We start from the raw sequence: 16,800 nt of genomic DNA, 5'->3' as shown, positions 1-16,800 counted from the left end.
CCAGTTTGCTTTTGTTCTACGATGTTACTTTTATTGTGTTAACTGGTTTTCGGCTTACAGGGCTATCTTCAGACATTAACTGAGTATTGTTACCAAACAAGTTACACTGTTTGCAAACAACATTGAAAGAAAAGTAACATCTAGACTGAAGCAGAAACATACAGTAAGTAAAATCTTTGACAGTGTGGTGGTAATACAACGAGAAAGTTACTTCTCTTTCAATGTTGTATGCAAACACTGCAACTTCTTTGGTAACAATACTCAGAAAATGTCTGAAGATGGCCTTTTAAGCCGAAAACTGATGAACACAATGAAAGTAATATTGTAGAACAAAAGCAAATTGGTGCTTTTCATTTATTGCATTTTATATCTTCCCTATTTTGGAGCCCAAATAGCATAACTGATTCTACTTTTAGAACCTCATTTCCTAATCCAATTTCCTCGGCATTGCCCGATTTGACAACATTCATTTGCTCTCTTTAAATGTACAAATACTATAAACATACATTTGCTTTCCTTTTATTTAAAGTCAGAGTCAGTACTGCTTCACATGATTCTACATTTCTCTGGAACTTCAACTGTTCTTTGCCAAAGATTTAGACCACCACCACCACCACCACCACCACTTCACTGATTAACATATTTTCTGCCTTCATAATATTTGTGAAACCTTTCCTGCATCTAATTTTTGAAGCATAGTCAATGACTAACACAGATAACTGACAAAGAATTTCTTCTCATTACTATGCACTGCTTTGATATTATGTGCAAAAATTAGTCTGCCAAATTTAGGGAATGAAGAAATGGTCAGAAGCATAGTGACATCATCATCTTCTGCATACCCACAATACTGAAATTAAGCAAGATAGTGAGATTCACACACCGCTCTGTACCATCTGAACAAGCAATAATCTTCACTTTGTCTGGCATAAATTAGAGTTGACTGTTTCATCCGTCACATTATTTTGTGTCTTATTTCCAACTAACTGTTGTCATTTGAGTGATATAGTGGTAAGGGGAAAATTTTCAAATGTTGTCACCAACAAACTTTATATTTTTACTACTGTTATTTGCAAAGACAACCTATTGTCAAACTCCATTTTACCACTTGACTAGTATTACACTTCAATACATTACAAAGTTATAAAACAATCAAACTCTTGTTAACACTGCGTGCTACAAATACTACCACGTGACACGATGACATTAAGCACAGACAGTTCACAGAAATGCAGAAGCTGATACACGGTGAGTCAGGACCCAAATTTTGAACTTTTATTGCATGCCATGCAAAGAAAATTAGGCAACACAAAGATAAGGCCAATTAAGACTACTGTTGAGTCCAACATAAAAATTTAAATACATTACAAACAGGGCTGATATCTTAGTTAATTTCTATACAGATGGCACATACAATCTGTATTTCATATGATATGAAATGGGGGCCAAAAGACTAATTTATGCTAGCAAAAAGCATCCTTATTCTTTATGAAACTGTTCTAAGAGAACCAATTCTTTTAAACCGTAATGTCATAAATGAACATTGAAAGAAAAGGACAAGATGTTTTAATCATCAGCACCTTTTCATAATTTTCTAGCAACATTTATCCTGCAAAGATTTTAATGCTGTATTACTTAAAGAAAAAGGTGGCTTGTGATTATAAACTCCCATTCAACCACAACTACATCAAGACTCATGAAAAAGCAATAAGATATTTTACTATTCGATACTCTTGGGTACACCAACTTTTCTGTGAAGTTTTCGAGGTTGCCCAGTAGGTCTAAGCATACCCCTTTGAACCAAATTCTTTGGTTTAACAGTCCTGTGCATTTCATAAACAGAGAAATGCTATTAACAGTGTTAAATTTCCCATGTTACTTATATTTGACTGAATGTACATGTAATCTACAATCATCACAGAAAAAAAATGGACAGATTATAAAAAAAGAGACTTGCAAGACCTAAATGGAGCTGAAATTTAGCAAGGAAAATCTGGTGATGTCACAACGAACAACACCAATGCAACTTGGAATAATGATGATAAAAGCACATTATGACCAGGAAACTTTAGGTACTACATTAACAATTTCAAACAAATAATATTTCAAATAGGTAGGAAATAATCAGAAAAATTTCAGGAGGGAAAACAGACACAAAACTGACATTCATTTACATGTAATACATTAATATGCGATGCCCTCAGTATATTTTGCAGCTCATAAATATATGCATGGTAAGATCAACATTCCTCTTCTGGAAACACCACCTTATCCTAGCACTGACTGGCTCCCAAACAACAAATGGAGGGAATTAAAAGGTTTTGAAACTAAGACTTCCAAGAAAAAAATATCTAGAGTGAAGGGGTTAAACAAACCCCCACCCACTTCCAAGACAGTGAATAAGGGAATGAGGTCGAGTCCATTACTCCCACTTCCCAGGATAACTTGATCCAGAAAAAAGCTGACGCAGGAAACATGGAAACCTACTTATAGTAATATAGTTATTTTTAGGATGGCAGTAACCCAACAGGGATATTCAATTGTTAATACCACTTTGCAGCAGGAAGAGCTAGTTCACATGGCTCACTTTGAAATGATGGGGAAAACAAGACAAGGCCCCAGAGATGGCACCCAAGATATCTCTAACATATGATGAAGCAACTGGTCAAAACAGCAGAAGAACTCTTCAAGACTACAGAGGTATCAATCTGAGTACATAAACCACATGTTTCTCCAACAAATGAGTGCAGACCTTCGACTCAACAGATGACTTGAGGATAATCAACCAGAATTTGGCATCTGACAGCCAATCCATTGGGATAGAAGTATGTGAGAAATCCCTGAAGGCAATGCGAGAGTAGACCCTGATACTGTATTTAGGGGTCTCTGAAGTTCCGGTCAAGGTGAATAAGGACATCAGAAAATGGCAGCTGGAAATGTTGCAGATAAACCTACAACACAGTAATCAAGCAAGCAACACCTACAATTGCCTTCAGGGAAGACAGGGAGTGGACATGGACTTGATCCAGGAATTCTATAAGGGGGTGAGGGTGGGGTTGCAGATCAGGCATCCAAGGAACTGGAAGTAAGCAGATTTACTTTAGATACATAAAGAACCTCAGAATATGCATTTATGTTAAGAATGGAAAAATCATTCATGCCGATGGGAAACTGTTCTAGGGACTTACTGACCATCTGAATGAAACAGTATGAGGAGGGGTGCAAGAGTGAAATTTTATTGGCCTCAGCTAATCTCCCTTATGAGATCAGTACTGCTCCATCCCACGAAGTGAGGAGACTGGTGGACAGCTGGTCGTGGGTGAATACACAATTGGTGGTTGGTTGTGATGTCAATGCCCACAATCTGGTGTAAAGAAATAGCTGTGACAGCAGCAGAGGGGAGCAGCTACTTTAAAATCTATTGGAGAGTAGCCCAAAAATCTTTAATAGGTGTAAGGAAGCTATCTACAGGGATAAAAGAAGGGTAAAGTAATTGACACAATGTTTGGGTCCATCCCAATAGGTACTCATACATAAATAAATGGCCTGTCGCAATGGAGCAAACTTAGCTGACCACATGTATATTAAGTCTGGAATTGTAATTGGGGTTAAACAAACAGACCATAGGAATCCAAGGAAAACAGTCATATAGGAAAGACATAACTTGTGCTTATCGGAAGTTAAATACTTGATAGGAAATTAGTACATTCGGAGGAAATTGCAGATGAAGGGATAACTGCCATCAGTAACTTATATTTAAAAAAAACTGCCTAATCACCAAAAAGTGCACAAACAGGAATAAACCTTAGTGGAAGAATAATCCTGAACTGCAACTGCAGTAGGTAAGAAGACTGTTCAACCTGACAAGAAGTAAAGGGTAGTCAGCAAAATACTATTTAAGGAAGTAAAGCAACCATCCTGGAAGGTATTCTGTAAGGGGCCACACTTCACAAAATACTCTTACGAATACCAACAAACCCAGGAGGCTCACTAAGGAAGCAGGACATTAGGTATACAGGGACAGTGCACGAGATGCTGGACGTGGTGCTCAAGATTAACTTCCCTTAACACTGACCAAAATTCAGTCCTTGTGAGGTTCCTATTCACATGTAATCAAAGTGGTGTGAATGTTTCAGCTGTTGAAGTCACCAGGCCGATATGGAATCTCAACTACTGCAACAAGCAGAGAGGGATTAATCAGACTCACATTCAGGCTGTTTAGAGTCAGTCTAGCAGTAGGAATCATTACAAATGGTTGGAGGACAATGAAGGTGGTTTTATTCTCAAGCCAGATTACACCAAAACTAAGGATATGAGAACAATCAGTTTGTCATCCTTTCTTTTAAAAACATTAGAAAAACTAGTTAACATGCACATTAGGGAAATGAGGTTAACTGAGGTCTCTCTTCATTAAAGCGAACATCCATATAAATCATGTAAATCATCCTAAACAGTGCTTCAAGTTGTTGAGAAGGTAGAAAAAGCTCTACACTTTCAGGAACTTGCTCTTTCCATCTTCCTGGATACTGAGGGGGGCTTGGCTTTTAGGAATACAATCTTCAAATCCATTGTTTAAGCTGCAGAAGATCATGCCACTGAGACCACTAGATGTAGGCGGATTAACACTATGCTGAGTAGACGAAGGTACAAACCACGATGATGGATGTAAAAATTGTGATCAGTAGCATACAAGGGTGTCCAGAATATGGGGTATTGTCCCCACTACTGTGAAACCTAGTGGTGAATGAACTTATTAAGGAGTTAAATGGTAGAGGTTACTTTTGCCAAGGATACAGACAATTTACTCATAGCAATATTTGCAAATTTGCATGTACCATTAGAACAGTGACAATCCCCTCTGGATACTGTACAAAATTGGTGAATGAAACAGGATCAAGGGTCAATCCTAGGAAAACATACCATTCACAAGGAAGCAAACCCAAGACATCTGTAATCTTGAGCACTTCAACAAAATTCTGGCAGTAGAGAGGTAGTGAAGTACTAAGAGGTAACTCGTAGACGAGAAACTAACAGGGACCCCTCACACACATAATATAAATTCCTGGGCAAAAGGTGCTCCATGTGCACTAGATGGGGTTTGTAACAAAAACTGGGGTCTAAGTTCCAGGATCATGTACTGGCTATACACCTCTCTAATAACACCTTTGATAATTTATGTGGCTACAGTATGGTGCACTGAAGTAGAACATATGGTGGCTGCTAAGGAGCTTGGAAAGGTGCAGAGATTGGCCTGCCTACCCATAACACACAGAATGAGCAGCACATCCACTGCTGGAATGGAGGCCATGCTGGACATGCTCCCATTACACCTTTGGATTACAATGGAGGCAGCACCAGGAGCATACAACTGGAAACCTATAGGATATTGAGAATCTCTCACTAATAAAATGAATGTAGCAAACATAGGAATGGTCAGGGGCATGCCAACTGACTGTAAAATAGCTTCCAGATGCTGCAATAAAACTTTCAATGTATAATTGAAGGTAGGGATCAGTGGGGGTATGAACTACAATACAATCAGGAGATTTAGTCTGGTTTACTGATTGGTCAAAAACAGGTCAGGAGAACATGCTGGGCTGGATATATGGGGTGCAGCCTAGACTGGAAAGCACAGGCTGGCTATAGTATTCCGGACTGAGATAACCACAATTAGAATGTGCGCAGAGGAGAATCTACGCAAGTGCTATACGCATCGCAGCATCTACATTCATTCAGACAGCCAAGCAGCTTTTAAATCTATCAGTGCCTGCATCAAGTTCAAAAATCATTGTAAAATGCCATGAATTGCTTGTGAAGCTACAGGTACGCAAAAGGGTAAACTTGCGTTGTGTCTCTGGTCACTTGGGAATTAGTGGTAATGAGCAATCAGACAGGCTGATAGGATAGCCATAGCAGCGGTGACAACCTCATTTGTTGGACTGCAACCTGACTCAACTATCATTAAGGCAATGGTAAAATCTGAACTATGTGGCTGGATCAGGAGGCAGCACATAGGATTGTGGACTAAAACCCAAAAACATGCCAAGCTACTGATGCTGGAACCATGTTTTAAGAGAGATTCTGCAATCTGACTTTAATACGAGGCAGATTTAGCTCACAGCAGGTCTAATGACTGACCATGGGAACTTCAGGAAACACCTGCACACTATGAATGCAAAGAAAGATTATGTGATGCAGGGTATCAAACTGCATCACATTTATTATCTTCTAATGGCGAACACTGAAGGCTGAAAGACAAAAAATGTGTATGTCATTAATTCCTGAACAGACTATGTCCAATAAAGATACAAGAAAGGGCCTGTTACTTTTCAAGTGTTCTGATTGCCTTTACTGGAATGAAACTGTACAATAAATTGTGTATCAGCGTGGACAATAGGAGGCAAAGACCAATGCTGTTTTGTCTCTCCAATAAAGTCAAATCAAGATCAACATTAGAAAGATATGAAAAGCATGGAAGATATGAGAAAACTACAAATTACCACAAATGACTTAAAAAACAAAACAGACAAAAATCAAGAAATTAGATGGAAAGCCATTTTATCATCCAAGTTCACCAAACAAAACAATGGGAAATTTGAATTCTGATGAAGAATGAAGATTTTGATCAGAGATAACTGGTTCAATTGAAAAATTATAAAATATAGACAGAAGCAGTGAATGAAAATTTGTACCAAGGCCGGGAATCAAATCTGGGTCTCTTACTTACTAGGCAGGTGCACTGGCCACTACACCACCTTGGCACAGTGGTTTTCACAACTGCACTAATTAACCAGAACCACTTTCTCCCTCAAACCGAAGTTTCACTGCCACCCCAGTCTACTTTAAGTTTCCCCATACATGTGAACAGAATTGCCAAAGCTCCCCACATTCTGGAATAGTACTTCAGCATCGAACATAAATGGGGGATCCAGCCTGAGAGTCAGTCTCTGAAACTATGTCATTTCATTGGTACAAGTAATTGAACTTGGGTTTCAGGCTGGATCCCATATTTACTTTCAATGCTGATGTGCTATCCAGAACATGGAGCGCCTCGATAATTATGTTCATGTGTAAGGAGGAATTTAAGTAGAGTGGGACAGCAGTGAGAATTTTGATTGAGGAGGCTAGCATGCCACGTAATCCGTGCAGTCATGTGATCCATTGTGTTCAGGTGGCTTAGTGGTTTTCACATCTGCCTAGTACGCAGAAGACCCGGGTTTAATTGGTACATATTTTCAACTTGTCACTTCAGTCTGTATAAATAAAATCATATCTGTGTGAGCCAGCAAAGTCTCTCAATTTATGCCATTTAGTTTTTTATAAAAGTTAATTAAGCAGTCCAATGAAGGCAATAAAATATAAACAAATATATACATTTGTGCATCAACCACTCAGCAGTGATTTGTCTATCACATACCAGAATATTTCTGGCTATCTTATAACTTATTTATACAAGCATAGTGTATTACACTTGGAGCAAATGTTAGGCTGTGCTACAGATTGGGCCGTAACCACAAACATGATTTTCTATTCACATTTTATCACTCAAGACCAATTATTTTCACACACACACACACACACACACACACACACACACACACACACACACACACACCGGTCTAAACACACCATAATTCCATAGAGGAGGGAAATTCAAACAAAATTTAAACAGCTGATTAAAAATCAGTAAATGGGACTCAATATAAATGTGTGTGGGTGTTGCCGTAGATGAACAGATAATCATAAAGGAGCTACTGAAAAATTAATTCATCAAATGTATTGAAATGTTAACAAGTCTAACAGCCAATGCAGAACAAATTCTCATCCTCACATCCCTATCTATCAATGCAGTGCCTATACACTATAGGATACCTAGTTTTATTCAGCTGAATGTTTTGCTCTGCACTTTTGCGATTTTGCATTTTCATAATAAAAGTAACTTTGTATTTTAATTTATTGTAGTACAGAATATTCTTTTTTTCATCATTTCACAGGAAAATTTAATTGATCCTAAAACAAAAGGCAATTATGAATCTTATTATTGGTGCAAAAAAAAAGTACTGTATAGGTGTCAACCTCTGATGTGTTAACTAAGTACTGCAAGCACATGCCCAATGTGCGCAGCAAGGGAGAGAGTGAATAAACTTCACACAACCAGGTGAAAGATGCCGAAGATGACTATAATATTTTGTTAAATTGCACATCCACTTGCAGAGTAACACACATGAGCAACAGCTACAAAGTTGCTGTGTGTGGAAGCTCAATGTTCTTCCATAGGTCTCTCACTGCCCTGCGACATAGCTAACCATCATGTTCCCATAAACAAAATGAACCTGTTAAAGCCTAACTTGCCAAGTTCTTGCCTGCTTGGAAGTGAGCGAGAGTGAACTGTGTGGACTGTAATGATGGGAAAGACTGTGGCTCACTCAGCTCACCACATGGATGCAGTGTTTTAATGAGATCCTACTACCAAGTCGGCTTTGGAGGTCCAGGAAGGAAGATTAAAGTTTAATAGCCTATCAATGATAAGGTAATTTGAAGCTGAAATTAAAATCTGATTACACAGATGAGACTAAATCAACAGCTGACTTTTCAAAGCAGCTGAAAGAGCGATAATCAACCCAAAAGTTTATTTGAACAGAACAGTGCTTTACTAGGCATGGTCTTATTAGGGGCAGTATGCCTAGCTGACTACCCTAGCAGCATTTATTAACTCTCTAAGGTTTGTGTCTATTAGCATGCAATGTTGCAAGTATTTGCTGCAGTGTTTACATCATAACAAAAACTTGTATACATTTACTTCTGCAAGTAGCTGGGGCAAGGAAATTTCAGAACTTTGCAAGTACTTGCTGAAGTTTTCCCTCTTGAGCCAGTCCTAGAGATAGGCAGGTAGAAGTTTATAATGTCGTGGTTAAAATATCAGAGCAACTGCCACTATTTTGAAATTATTAGTAAAGAAAAATTGATGAAAAACAAAAAGAAAACAATTTTTCTGATGAAGGAATGGATAGAGGTGTACATAAGTTTTCAAGAAACATCTTATTTCTTCCATATTGAGTCTGCAATTTGTCGATTTTTCTTTTTTGCACACCTCTCGTCTCAAAATCTGCTGCGGTGGAATCTGGTGTGTTGTGCTTTATTAATCGTATCCTTAATCCATGCCCATGTCCCACACTCTACTTTCTGAATTAACAGTATCATTCTTTCACTACTGCAGAAGTATTTGTCACTTTTTGACATGTCTATTTTTGTACCGGCCCTGAACACACACAACTTTCTTGCAGGTGAGTCTGATACAGAGGAATGTTTGATAAGAGCCATCAGCCTTGACAAGTGACATGGGAAACATGACAGACTCTAAACAATATATTGGCTGTAATGTGATGCTATTGGTGAGTTTTTCAAAAGGGCTAAGCTATAGATTAATCTGTCGCTACAACCAGGTTCTCTTTAGTATTACATACGTTGTCTACGCCAACTCAAAAGCAAACTGTTACCTTCCAACCTAACCTATACGTCAGGCCCAGACACAGATTAATTTGTCATCACAACTAGTCCTGCCCCCCCCCCCCCCCCCCAAATCGTTGGCTTCACCAATTAACAGAACAGAATATATGCATGAAAAAGTGCTGTAGCGACAACCATTATCACTGTGTCACTTACCGAAGCTGACAACTGGTATTTAACATTCCTCTTGATCCGGTGAGTCTAGTACCTTAACCACTGTGTCACCTTGCTTAGTCAGGAGCAGCAGGAGAAAGAGCGCAGAGCAAATCTATAATTTTTCTTGGATATGACACTTTCTGTGAATCTATGTACTGGCATTTCATGCATATTCTTACACTGAATTTGAAACAGATTTTCATTGCATTTCAAATATGACCACTTCATAATATTCAGTCTAACTTTGCATCTTTAGTTGCCCTAGTTCAAATGTTTCTTGACTAGGGTTCAACTGCTCTCAGTAGTGGAAATTACTGTTTAGGGATCAATGGAGCTAAGTCCATTTATTCAATATTGCAATCACACGACAAAACAATGCAAAATAATAGACTTGTAAAATATACTGCACACAAGAAACTCAAACCTGAGCAAACCAGTAGATTACGAACCAGCAAATGAAACTTGGTACATGAGTTAACGGCAACAATCCTGCCATTTGTGCTTGATAGGACATTAGCAATATGTTTTGCAGCCTCCAGTCCAAATGTTGGCTTGATGCAGCTCCCTAAACTAATCTATCCAATGAGCCTCTTCATCTCTAGGTAATTACTGCAACCTACATCTATTTGACCCTGCTTAACGTATTCAAGCCTTTCTCTACCTCAGTGATTTTCACTCTCTTACTCCCATCACCAATCACCAAACTAACAATTCTTTGATGTCTCTTCGTGAAGCTGTGCCATAAACATATTTTCTCCAAAAATCTTTCTTAATATGTCTTCAATAGTTATTTGACCAAGCCATCTAATCTGTATTCTTCTCTAGCACCTACAATGATTTGCCTTTGATCACAATGTGGAAACTCAATGGAGTTAAAGAAAAATTTTCCACTGCCAAAATATGGTGTACAGTAGCCACAAGCAACTGCATATGAAGCAAGTCTCCTACATAAGAAGTAATTGACACATCTTTGTAACAACAATCTCACAAGCATAAAGAACTGATTAGTAATGTAGCACAGATACTTTAAGCACAAGCTTGCCCTTCTGTAAAAGCAGGTGACACTACTGTTACAATTAATAAAATTTTTGGCCTGTTAAGTAATATGGTATGCATTCAGTATAGACCCACAATGTTGTCTGAAAGAAGAGGAACAGGAGATCAAAGGAAAAGAGGGAGAGTTTACAGCTATTCCACCGCCTGTGCATTCTTCCAGTACAAGACTTCCCACAACAATGACGAGCCATCCCAAAAGAAGAATTGAAATCCCAAAACAGGTATTTTTTTAACTTTCCATCAGTTTAAGGATATTGTTACAATTACCCGAAACTTCCATTCGTTGTTGGGTTTCAATCTGAAAGAAGGAGTAACATCATTTCCGTTACTTTCCCCATCTCCACCAGCCTGTGAGATCACAAGAAAAAACTTGAACACATGAAATAAACATACAAGAATGCCACGAGAGCACACAATGAACTGAAATGATACGAAGGCCCTGCAATCTACATAAATAGTAGTAGAAAAATTAAGAAAGCATAGGCACTCAACACTGAAGTTTTAAACGTCAGATTACAAAGAAGAAAAATATTTAACAATCAAACAATTTCTTAGAAATATGGAGATGTACATATATAACCAAAATGCATCATAAACACTACTTAAAAACTATAAACAAGTTCATCAAAGCACGCACACTTAGTGTAACATACTAGCATCCATCTCAATTTTCTTAATATGAATTACCTACTAAAAAAGTTAAAATTTGTTTGCAAAGAAAATAATGAAAAAAGTATCTACAAAGATGTAATAGTAGAGGCAAAGCCATGAAGAAGTGTACACACACAAATAGCTGTTCAAATAGGCCTATCTTAAATTTTACTGAATGATATTTAAGAACGTTTCACTTCATGTCTATGAGTAATGTATGTGAGACATATCACAACTGTTCAATACTTCACTGAAAAATACCATAACTGTTGTAACACACGAAGCACAATTCTTGGCCCATCAGTCCAGTCTTGCACGCTATTGCCTTCATATGATACGCTCAATAAAATGAGTATTCTCTTAAAACAACACACATGCAGTAAACGTAAATATATAAATTAGGAAGCGTACCTTATCTTTCTTATCCTGTCTTGCGTATGGGAAACATGGAATAACAGCAGTCACTCGAGAAGCAGACGCTATTTTACAAGCATTTATCATAATCAGCAATTCCATTAAGTTATCGTTCACTTCGCCACTTCCACTTTGAACAATATATACATCTTCCCCGCGGACTGATTCTCCAATCTCTACGCTGAAACGTGTAAACAAACTTATACAGCTCACAATAGTATAAGTACGATACCTATATCATAAAAAATGCGTCACACTAAATAAATAGATTTAAGAAGCAAGACAAGACTCTTACACAAGTCCTCAAGCAAATTGCTGCCCACATGCTATCCGATCCTACGTTTTTGAATGTGTTAATAACGCCACCAACGGCGCAATTAAATTGAAGCCGGCAAGCGGAAGACAAGTGAATCCTTGTAAACTTCCAGCTATCGTAAATACGCACAAAATTTAAAGCATTGAAACGTTAAAATGTGATGCAGACGCGGCATGGAGCTCGGAAATTTGATACAAACAAAAAGAGGTAAATAAAAACAACTTACCATGTCTCAAGGTTACTAAATTTCTTAGTAACGACTTTTCCCAGATCTATTCCAAGACGGTCGACAATCCGCTGCGCAAGGTCTGGATGCGATGTACCACTAAAAACTTTGATGTTCGGCATCCTACTCCGAAGCAACACACTAGGCTTCTCAAGGTTTGCACGGATCAGACTCCTCGCACGCACTGGATCTGATAAAACAGGCATAACTGAATACTATACAACCAATCAGTGATGAGCGGATAAGGTATTACATCACTTCCGTTTGACTTTGACAACAAAAGCGATTCCAGCAACTATGTATATAGTCTTTAGAGATTCAATGACTATTTCTTTATATTGCTTTGATATATTGTACGAAATTATTACCGCTCCTTCAAGCACTCGTACAGAGACAAAGAATACCCACGGCTCAGTAATACCAACGAATTTACACGCAAGTGTCAACAACAAAATTACTGTTTATTGATGGTTATAATTGTGTTGTGCCGAACTCGTGTCGTGGAAAACTTATGAAAAAATATTAATAAGCGTCCATCAGCAACACTAACAAGAAAGACAATTTATGACATTCTATATAACAGTAATTTTGGATCTCAAAACAGAGAGACCGAGCGAGATGGCGAAGTGGTTAGAACACTGGACTCACACTCAGGAGGGCACGGTTCAAACCTACACCCAGCCATTCTGATTTAGGTTTTCCGTGATTTCCCTAAGTCACTTCAGGTTAATGCTGGGATGGTTTCTGTGAAAGGGCATGGCCGACTTCCTACCCCATCCTTCCATAATCCGATGGGATCTATGACACAATTGACAACTTTAATAGAAATCAGAGCAAAGCTGGTGCACAGTGGAAAACCATTAGAAACATGAATGAGGAAAATATCCAAAGCTTCAAATCATGCATTCGGGAGAGTGAATGGAGGTATGTTTATCTTGCAAATTACGGTATGTTAAAACAAAATATAATTTATTTACTGATGAATTTCAGGTATATTTGAAAGTGTCTTTCCAAAAAAAAAAAAAAAAAAAAAAAAAAAAAAAAAAAAAAAAACGTCTGCAGACTACAGAACAGGAAATCAAGCAAAAACCAATGGCTCATCAAGGGCGTAAAAATATCATGCCAGAGAAAACGAGAACTGTATATAATTCCAGACATTCCAATAATCCCCTCCAGATGAACTATTATAGGACATACTGTAAAATTTTAACTATAGACTTTAAAAAATCTAAAAGTATATGCATAGAATCTCAAATTAATTGTTCAAATAATAAAATCGGAACGATTTGTAATGTAATAAAGAGGGAAGCAGGTACTGCACCATCTGACAGTGTAGAAGCTGCTGTCCTAAAAATTGACGATTTGGAAATAACTGATAGTAAACAAATAGCAGACTCATTCAACAACCACGTTCTACGTGTCACTTCTCAAATAGGTTGCAGTGGTAACCTAAGGGAAGCTGCAGATATTCTGAAACTTAACCTCCCACAAAGTTTTAATGATATAAATGTAACACCTATAACTGTTAATGAAATAAAAAAATAGTTCACTCATTGAAAGTAAAGGATCTTCAGGTATAGATAACATCTCTAGTAAACTGTTGAAAGCCTGCAGTAATGATGTAAGTGTAACAGCCTACTTGCTCACATTTACAACATGTCTCTTTATCAGGGAGTTGTTCCAGAGAGAATGAAATATGCCATTGTGAGACCTCTTTTCAAGTGTGGCGATGCTACAGATGTTAAAAATTATCGTCCTGTTTCACTCTTAACAACATTCTCAAAAGTTCTTGAAAAGGCAGTCTATAACAGGATTATGGCACATCTTGATAAACTTAATGTTATTAACCACAGATAAATTGGTTTTCAAAAGGGGTTTCCACAGTGCGTGCAATGTATATTCTCTCACAAATGATGTCTTGGAGTCTATTAATAGTACGAAGTCACCAATTGGTGTCTTCTGTGATCTTTCCAAGGCCAATGGTTAAGTAAACCACAAGATACTCTTGGAGAAGGCCTATCATTACAGAAGCAAAGTGCCTATAGGTAACTGACTAAAATCATATCTTGAAGACAGGAGACAAAAGTTGGTTCTAAATGTCTGCAACAAAGGATCTTCTAATATAGTGGATTCTGAATGGGGCAAAATTCAGCATGGAGATCCCCAGGGATTTTTCCTTGGACCCTTGCTGTTTTTAATATATGTTAATGATTTACTCCTGTCCATTAGTAAAAATTGTGAATTCACAATGTTTGCTGATGAGACAAGCATTGTAGTAAATGGCAAGTCTACTGTTGATCTGGAATATGATGTTAATAACATACTCAGAGAACTTCCAGCTTGGTTTTCAATTAATTCTCTTCCATTTTTTATAAAAAAACTAATTTTATACAGCTCCATACAAAAAATAATACTCTAGAAAATATAGTAATTGCTCATGACAACCAGGAACTAGAACAGGTACACTCCACTAAATTTTTGGGGGTTCACATTGACAGTAGGCTCAACTGGAAACAGCATGTGTCCCTTACTCGAAAAAGGTTTTCATCACCGACTTTTGCTCTAAGTATCATTACTCATTCTGGGGACATGAGGTTTTAAAACCAGCTTACTTTGGATACTTTCACTCATTAATGAGTTATGAAATAATCTTCTGGGCTAATGCACCAGCCTCAAAAAAAATTTTAACTGCTCAGAAGAGAGCAGTCAGAATCATGTGTTGGGTTCTTCCACAAACCTCATGTAGAAAACTTTTCACACTGTTAGGTATACTGACTACAACATGTCAGTACGTACATTCTCTGCTGAATGTTTTAATAAAGACTATGCTCAGTATGAAACAAATTGTTTATACCATAACTACAATACTAGATGTAAACACAATCTACATGTTGAACTAAAAACTTCATCACTTGTACAGAAGGGAGTAAGTATGCTGCTACAAAGACTTTTAATGCGTTGCCTAATTATATTAAATGTACAAGAGAAAATGAAACGCTGTTCAAAGGTACATCAAAAAAATACCTGCTTGACCATCCAATGTACTCCTTAGATGAATTCTTTTCCAGAAACAATGCACTCCGTTAATAACACATGTATTTAGTCTCTTAGTTATTAGGTGGATGATACAATATTATGTCAATGTTATAGTGTGAATTGCTATACTAGTTAAATAACAGATTGTAAATGAGAAAAAGTGACACTTATTAATATCTACACTCCTGGAAATGGAAAAAAGAACACATTGACACCGGTGTGTCAGACCCACCATACTTGCTCCGGACACTCCGAGACGGCTGTACAAGCAATGATCACACGCACGGCACAGCGGACACACCAGGAACCGCGGTGTTGGACGTCGAATGGCGCTAGCTGCACAGCATTTGTGCACCGCCGCCGTCAGTGTCAGCCAGTTTGCCGTGGCATACGGAGCTCCATCGCAGTCTTTAACACTGGTAGCATGCCGCGACAGCGTGGACGTGAACCGTATGTGCAGTTGACGGACTTTGAGCGAGGGCGTATAGTGGGCATGCGGGAGGCCGGGTGGACGTACAGCCGAAGTGCTCAACACGTGGGGCGTGAGGTCTCCAACGTACATCGATGTTGTCGCCAGTGGTCGGCGGAAGGTGCACGTGCCCGTCGACCTGGGACCGGACCGCAGCGACGCACGGATGCACGCCAAGACCGTAGGATTCTACGCAGTGCCGTAGGGGACCGCACCGCCACTTCCCAGCAAATTAGGGACACTGTTGCTCCTGGGGTATCGGCGAGGACCATTCGCAACCGTCTCCATGAAGCTGGGCTACGGTCCCGCACACCGTTAGGCCGTCTTCCGCTCACGCCCCAACATCGTGCAGCCCGCCTCCCGTGGTGTCGCGACAGGCGTGAATGGAGGGACGAATGGAGACGTGTCGTCTTCAGCGATGAGAGTCGCTTCTGCCTTGGTGCCAATGATGGTCGTATGCGTGTTGGGCGCCGTGCAGGAGAGCGCCACAATCAGGACTGCATACGACCAAGGCACACAGGGCCAACACCCGGCATCATGGTGTGGGGAGCGATCTCCTACACTCTCCGTACACCTCTGGTGATCGTCGAGGGGACACTGAATAGTGTACTGTACATCCAAACCGTCATCGAACCCATCATTCTACCATTCCTAGACCTGCAAGGAACTTGCTGTTCCAACAGGACAATGCACGTCCGCATGTATCCCGTGCCACCCAACGTGCTCTAGAAGGTGTAAGTCAACTACCCTGGCCAGCAAGATCTCCGGATCTGTCCCCCATTGAGCATGTTTGGGACTGGATGAAGCGTCGTCTCACGCGGTCTGCACGTCCAGCACGAACGCTGGTCCAAATGAGGCGCCAGGTGGAAATGGCATGGCAAGCCGTTCCACAGGACTACATCCAGCATCTCTACGATCGTCTCCATGGGAGAATAGCAGCCTGCATTGCTGCGAAAGGTGGATATACAC

The 16,800-nt window shown here is 39.1% G+C and overlaps 1 protein-coding gene across 3 annotated transcripts in view; it reads right to left on the bottom strand.

Annotated features, from left to right (window-relative positions):
* The window catches only part of LOC126267050 (ribose-phosphate pyrophosphokinase 1), an 86,644-nt gene that overhangs the window by 21,566 nt on the left and 48,278 nt on the right, over positions 1–16,800 (bottom strand). The window contains exons 1-4 of one of the 3 annotated variants that reach the window (XM_049971881.1): positions 12,695–12,772; positions 12,327–12,516; positions 11,782–11,965; positions 10,987–11,067 (exon numbers count right to left, since the gene is read on the bottom strand). In XM_049971881.1, coding sequence (XP_049827838.1) covers positions 10,987–11,067; positions 11,782–11,965; positions 12,327–12,448 — 387 coding nt within the window. In that variant the 5' untranslated portion in view covers positions 12,449–12,516; positions 12,695–12,772. Of the gene's footprint in view, positions 1–10,986; positions 11,068–11,781; positions 11,966–12,326; positions 12,517–12,694; positions 12,773–16,800 lie in introns of those variants that run through there. The other 2 variants (XM_049971879.1, XM_049971880.1) reach the window with 2 other exon arrangements.

Source organism: Schistocerca gregaria, chromosome 4 (genome assembly GCF_023897955.1).
Source record: "Schistocerca gregaria isolate iqSchGreg1 chromosome 4, iqSchGreg1.2, whole genome shotgun sequence".
NCBI lineage: Eukaryota > Metazoa > Arthropoda > Insecta > Orthoptera > Acrididae > Schistocerca > Schistocerca gregaria.
Note: the sequence above shows the minus strand (reverse complement) of the source record. Positions and strands in the feature narration are given on the sequence as shown.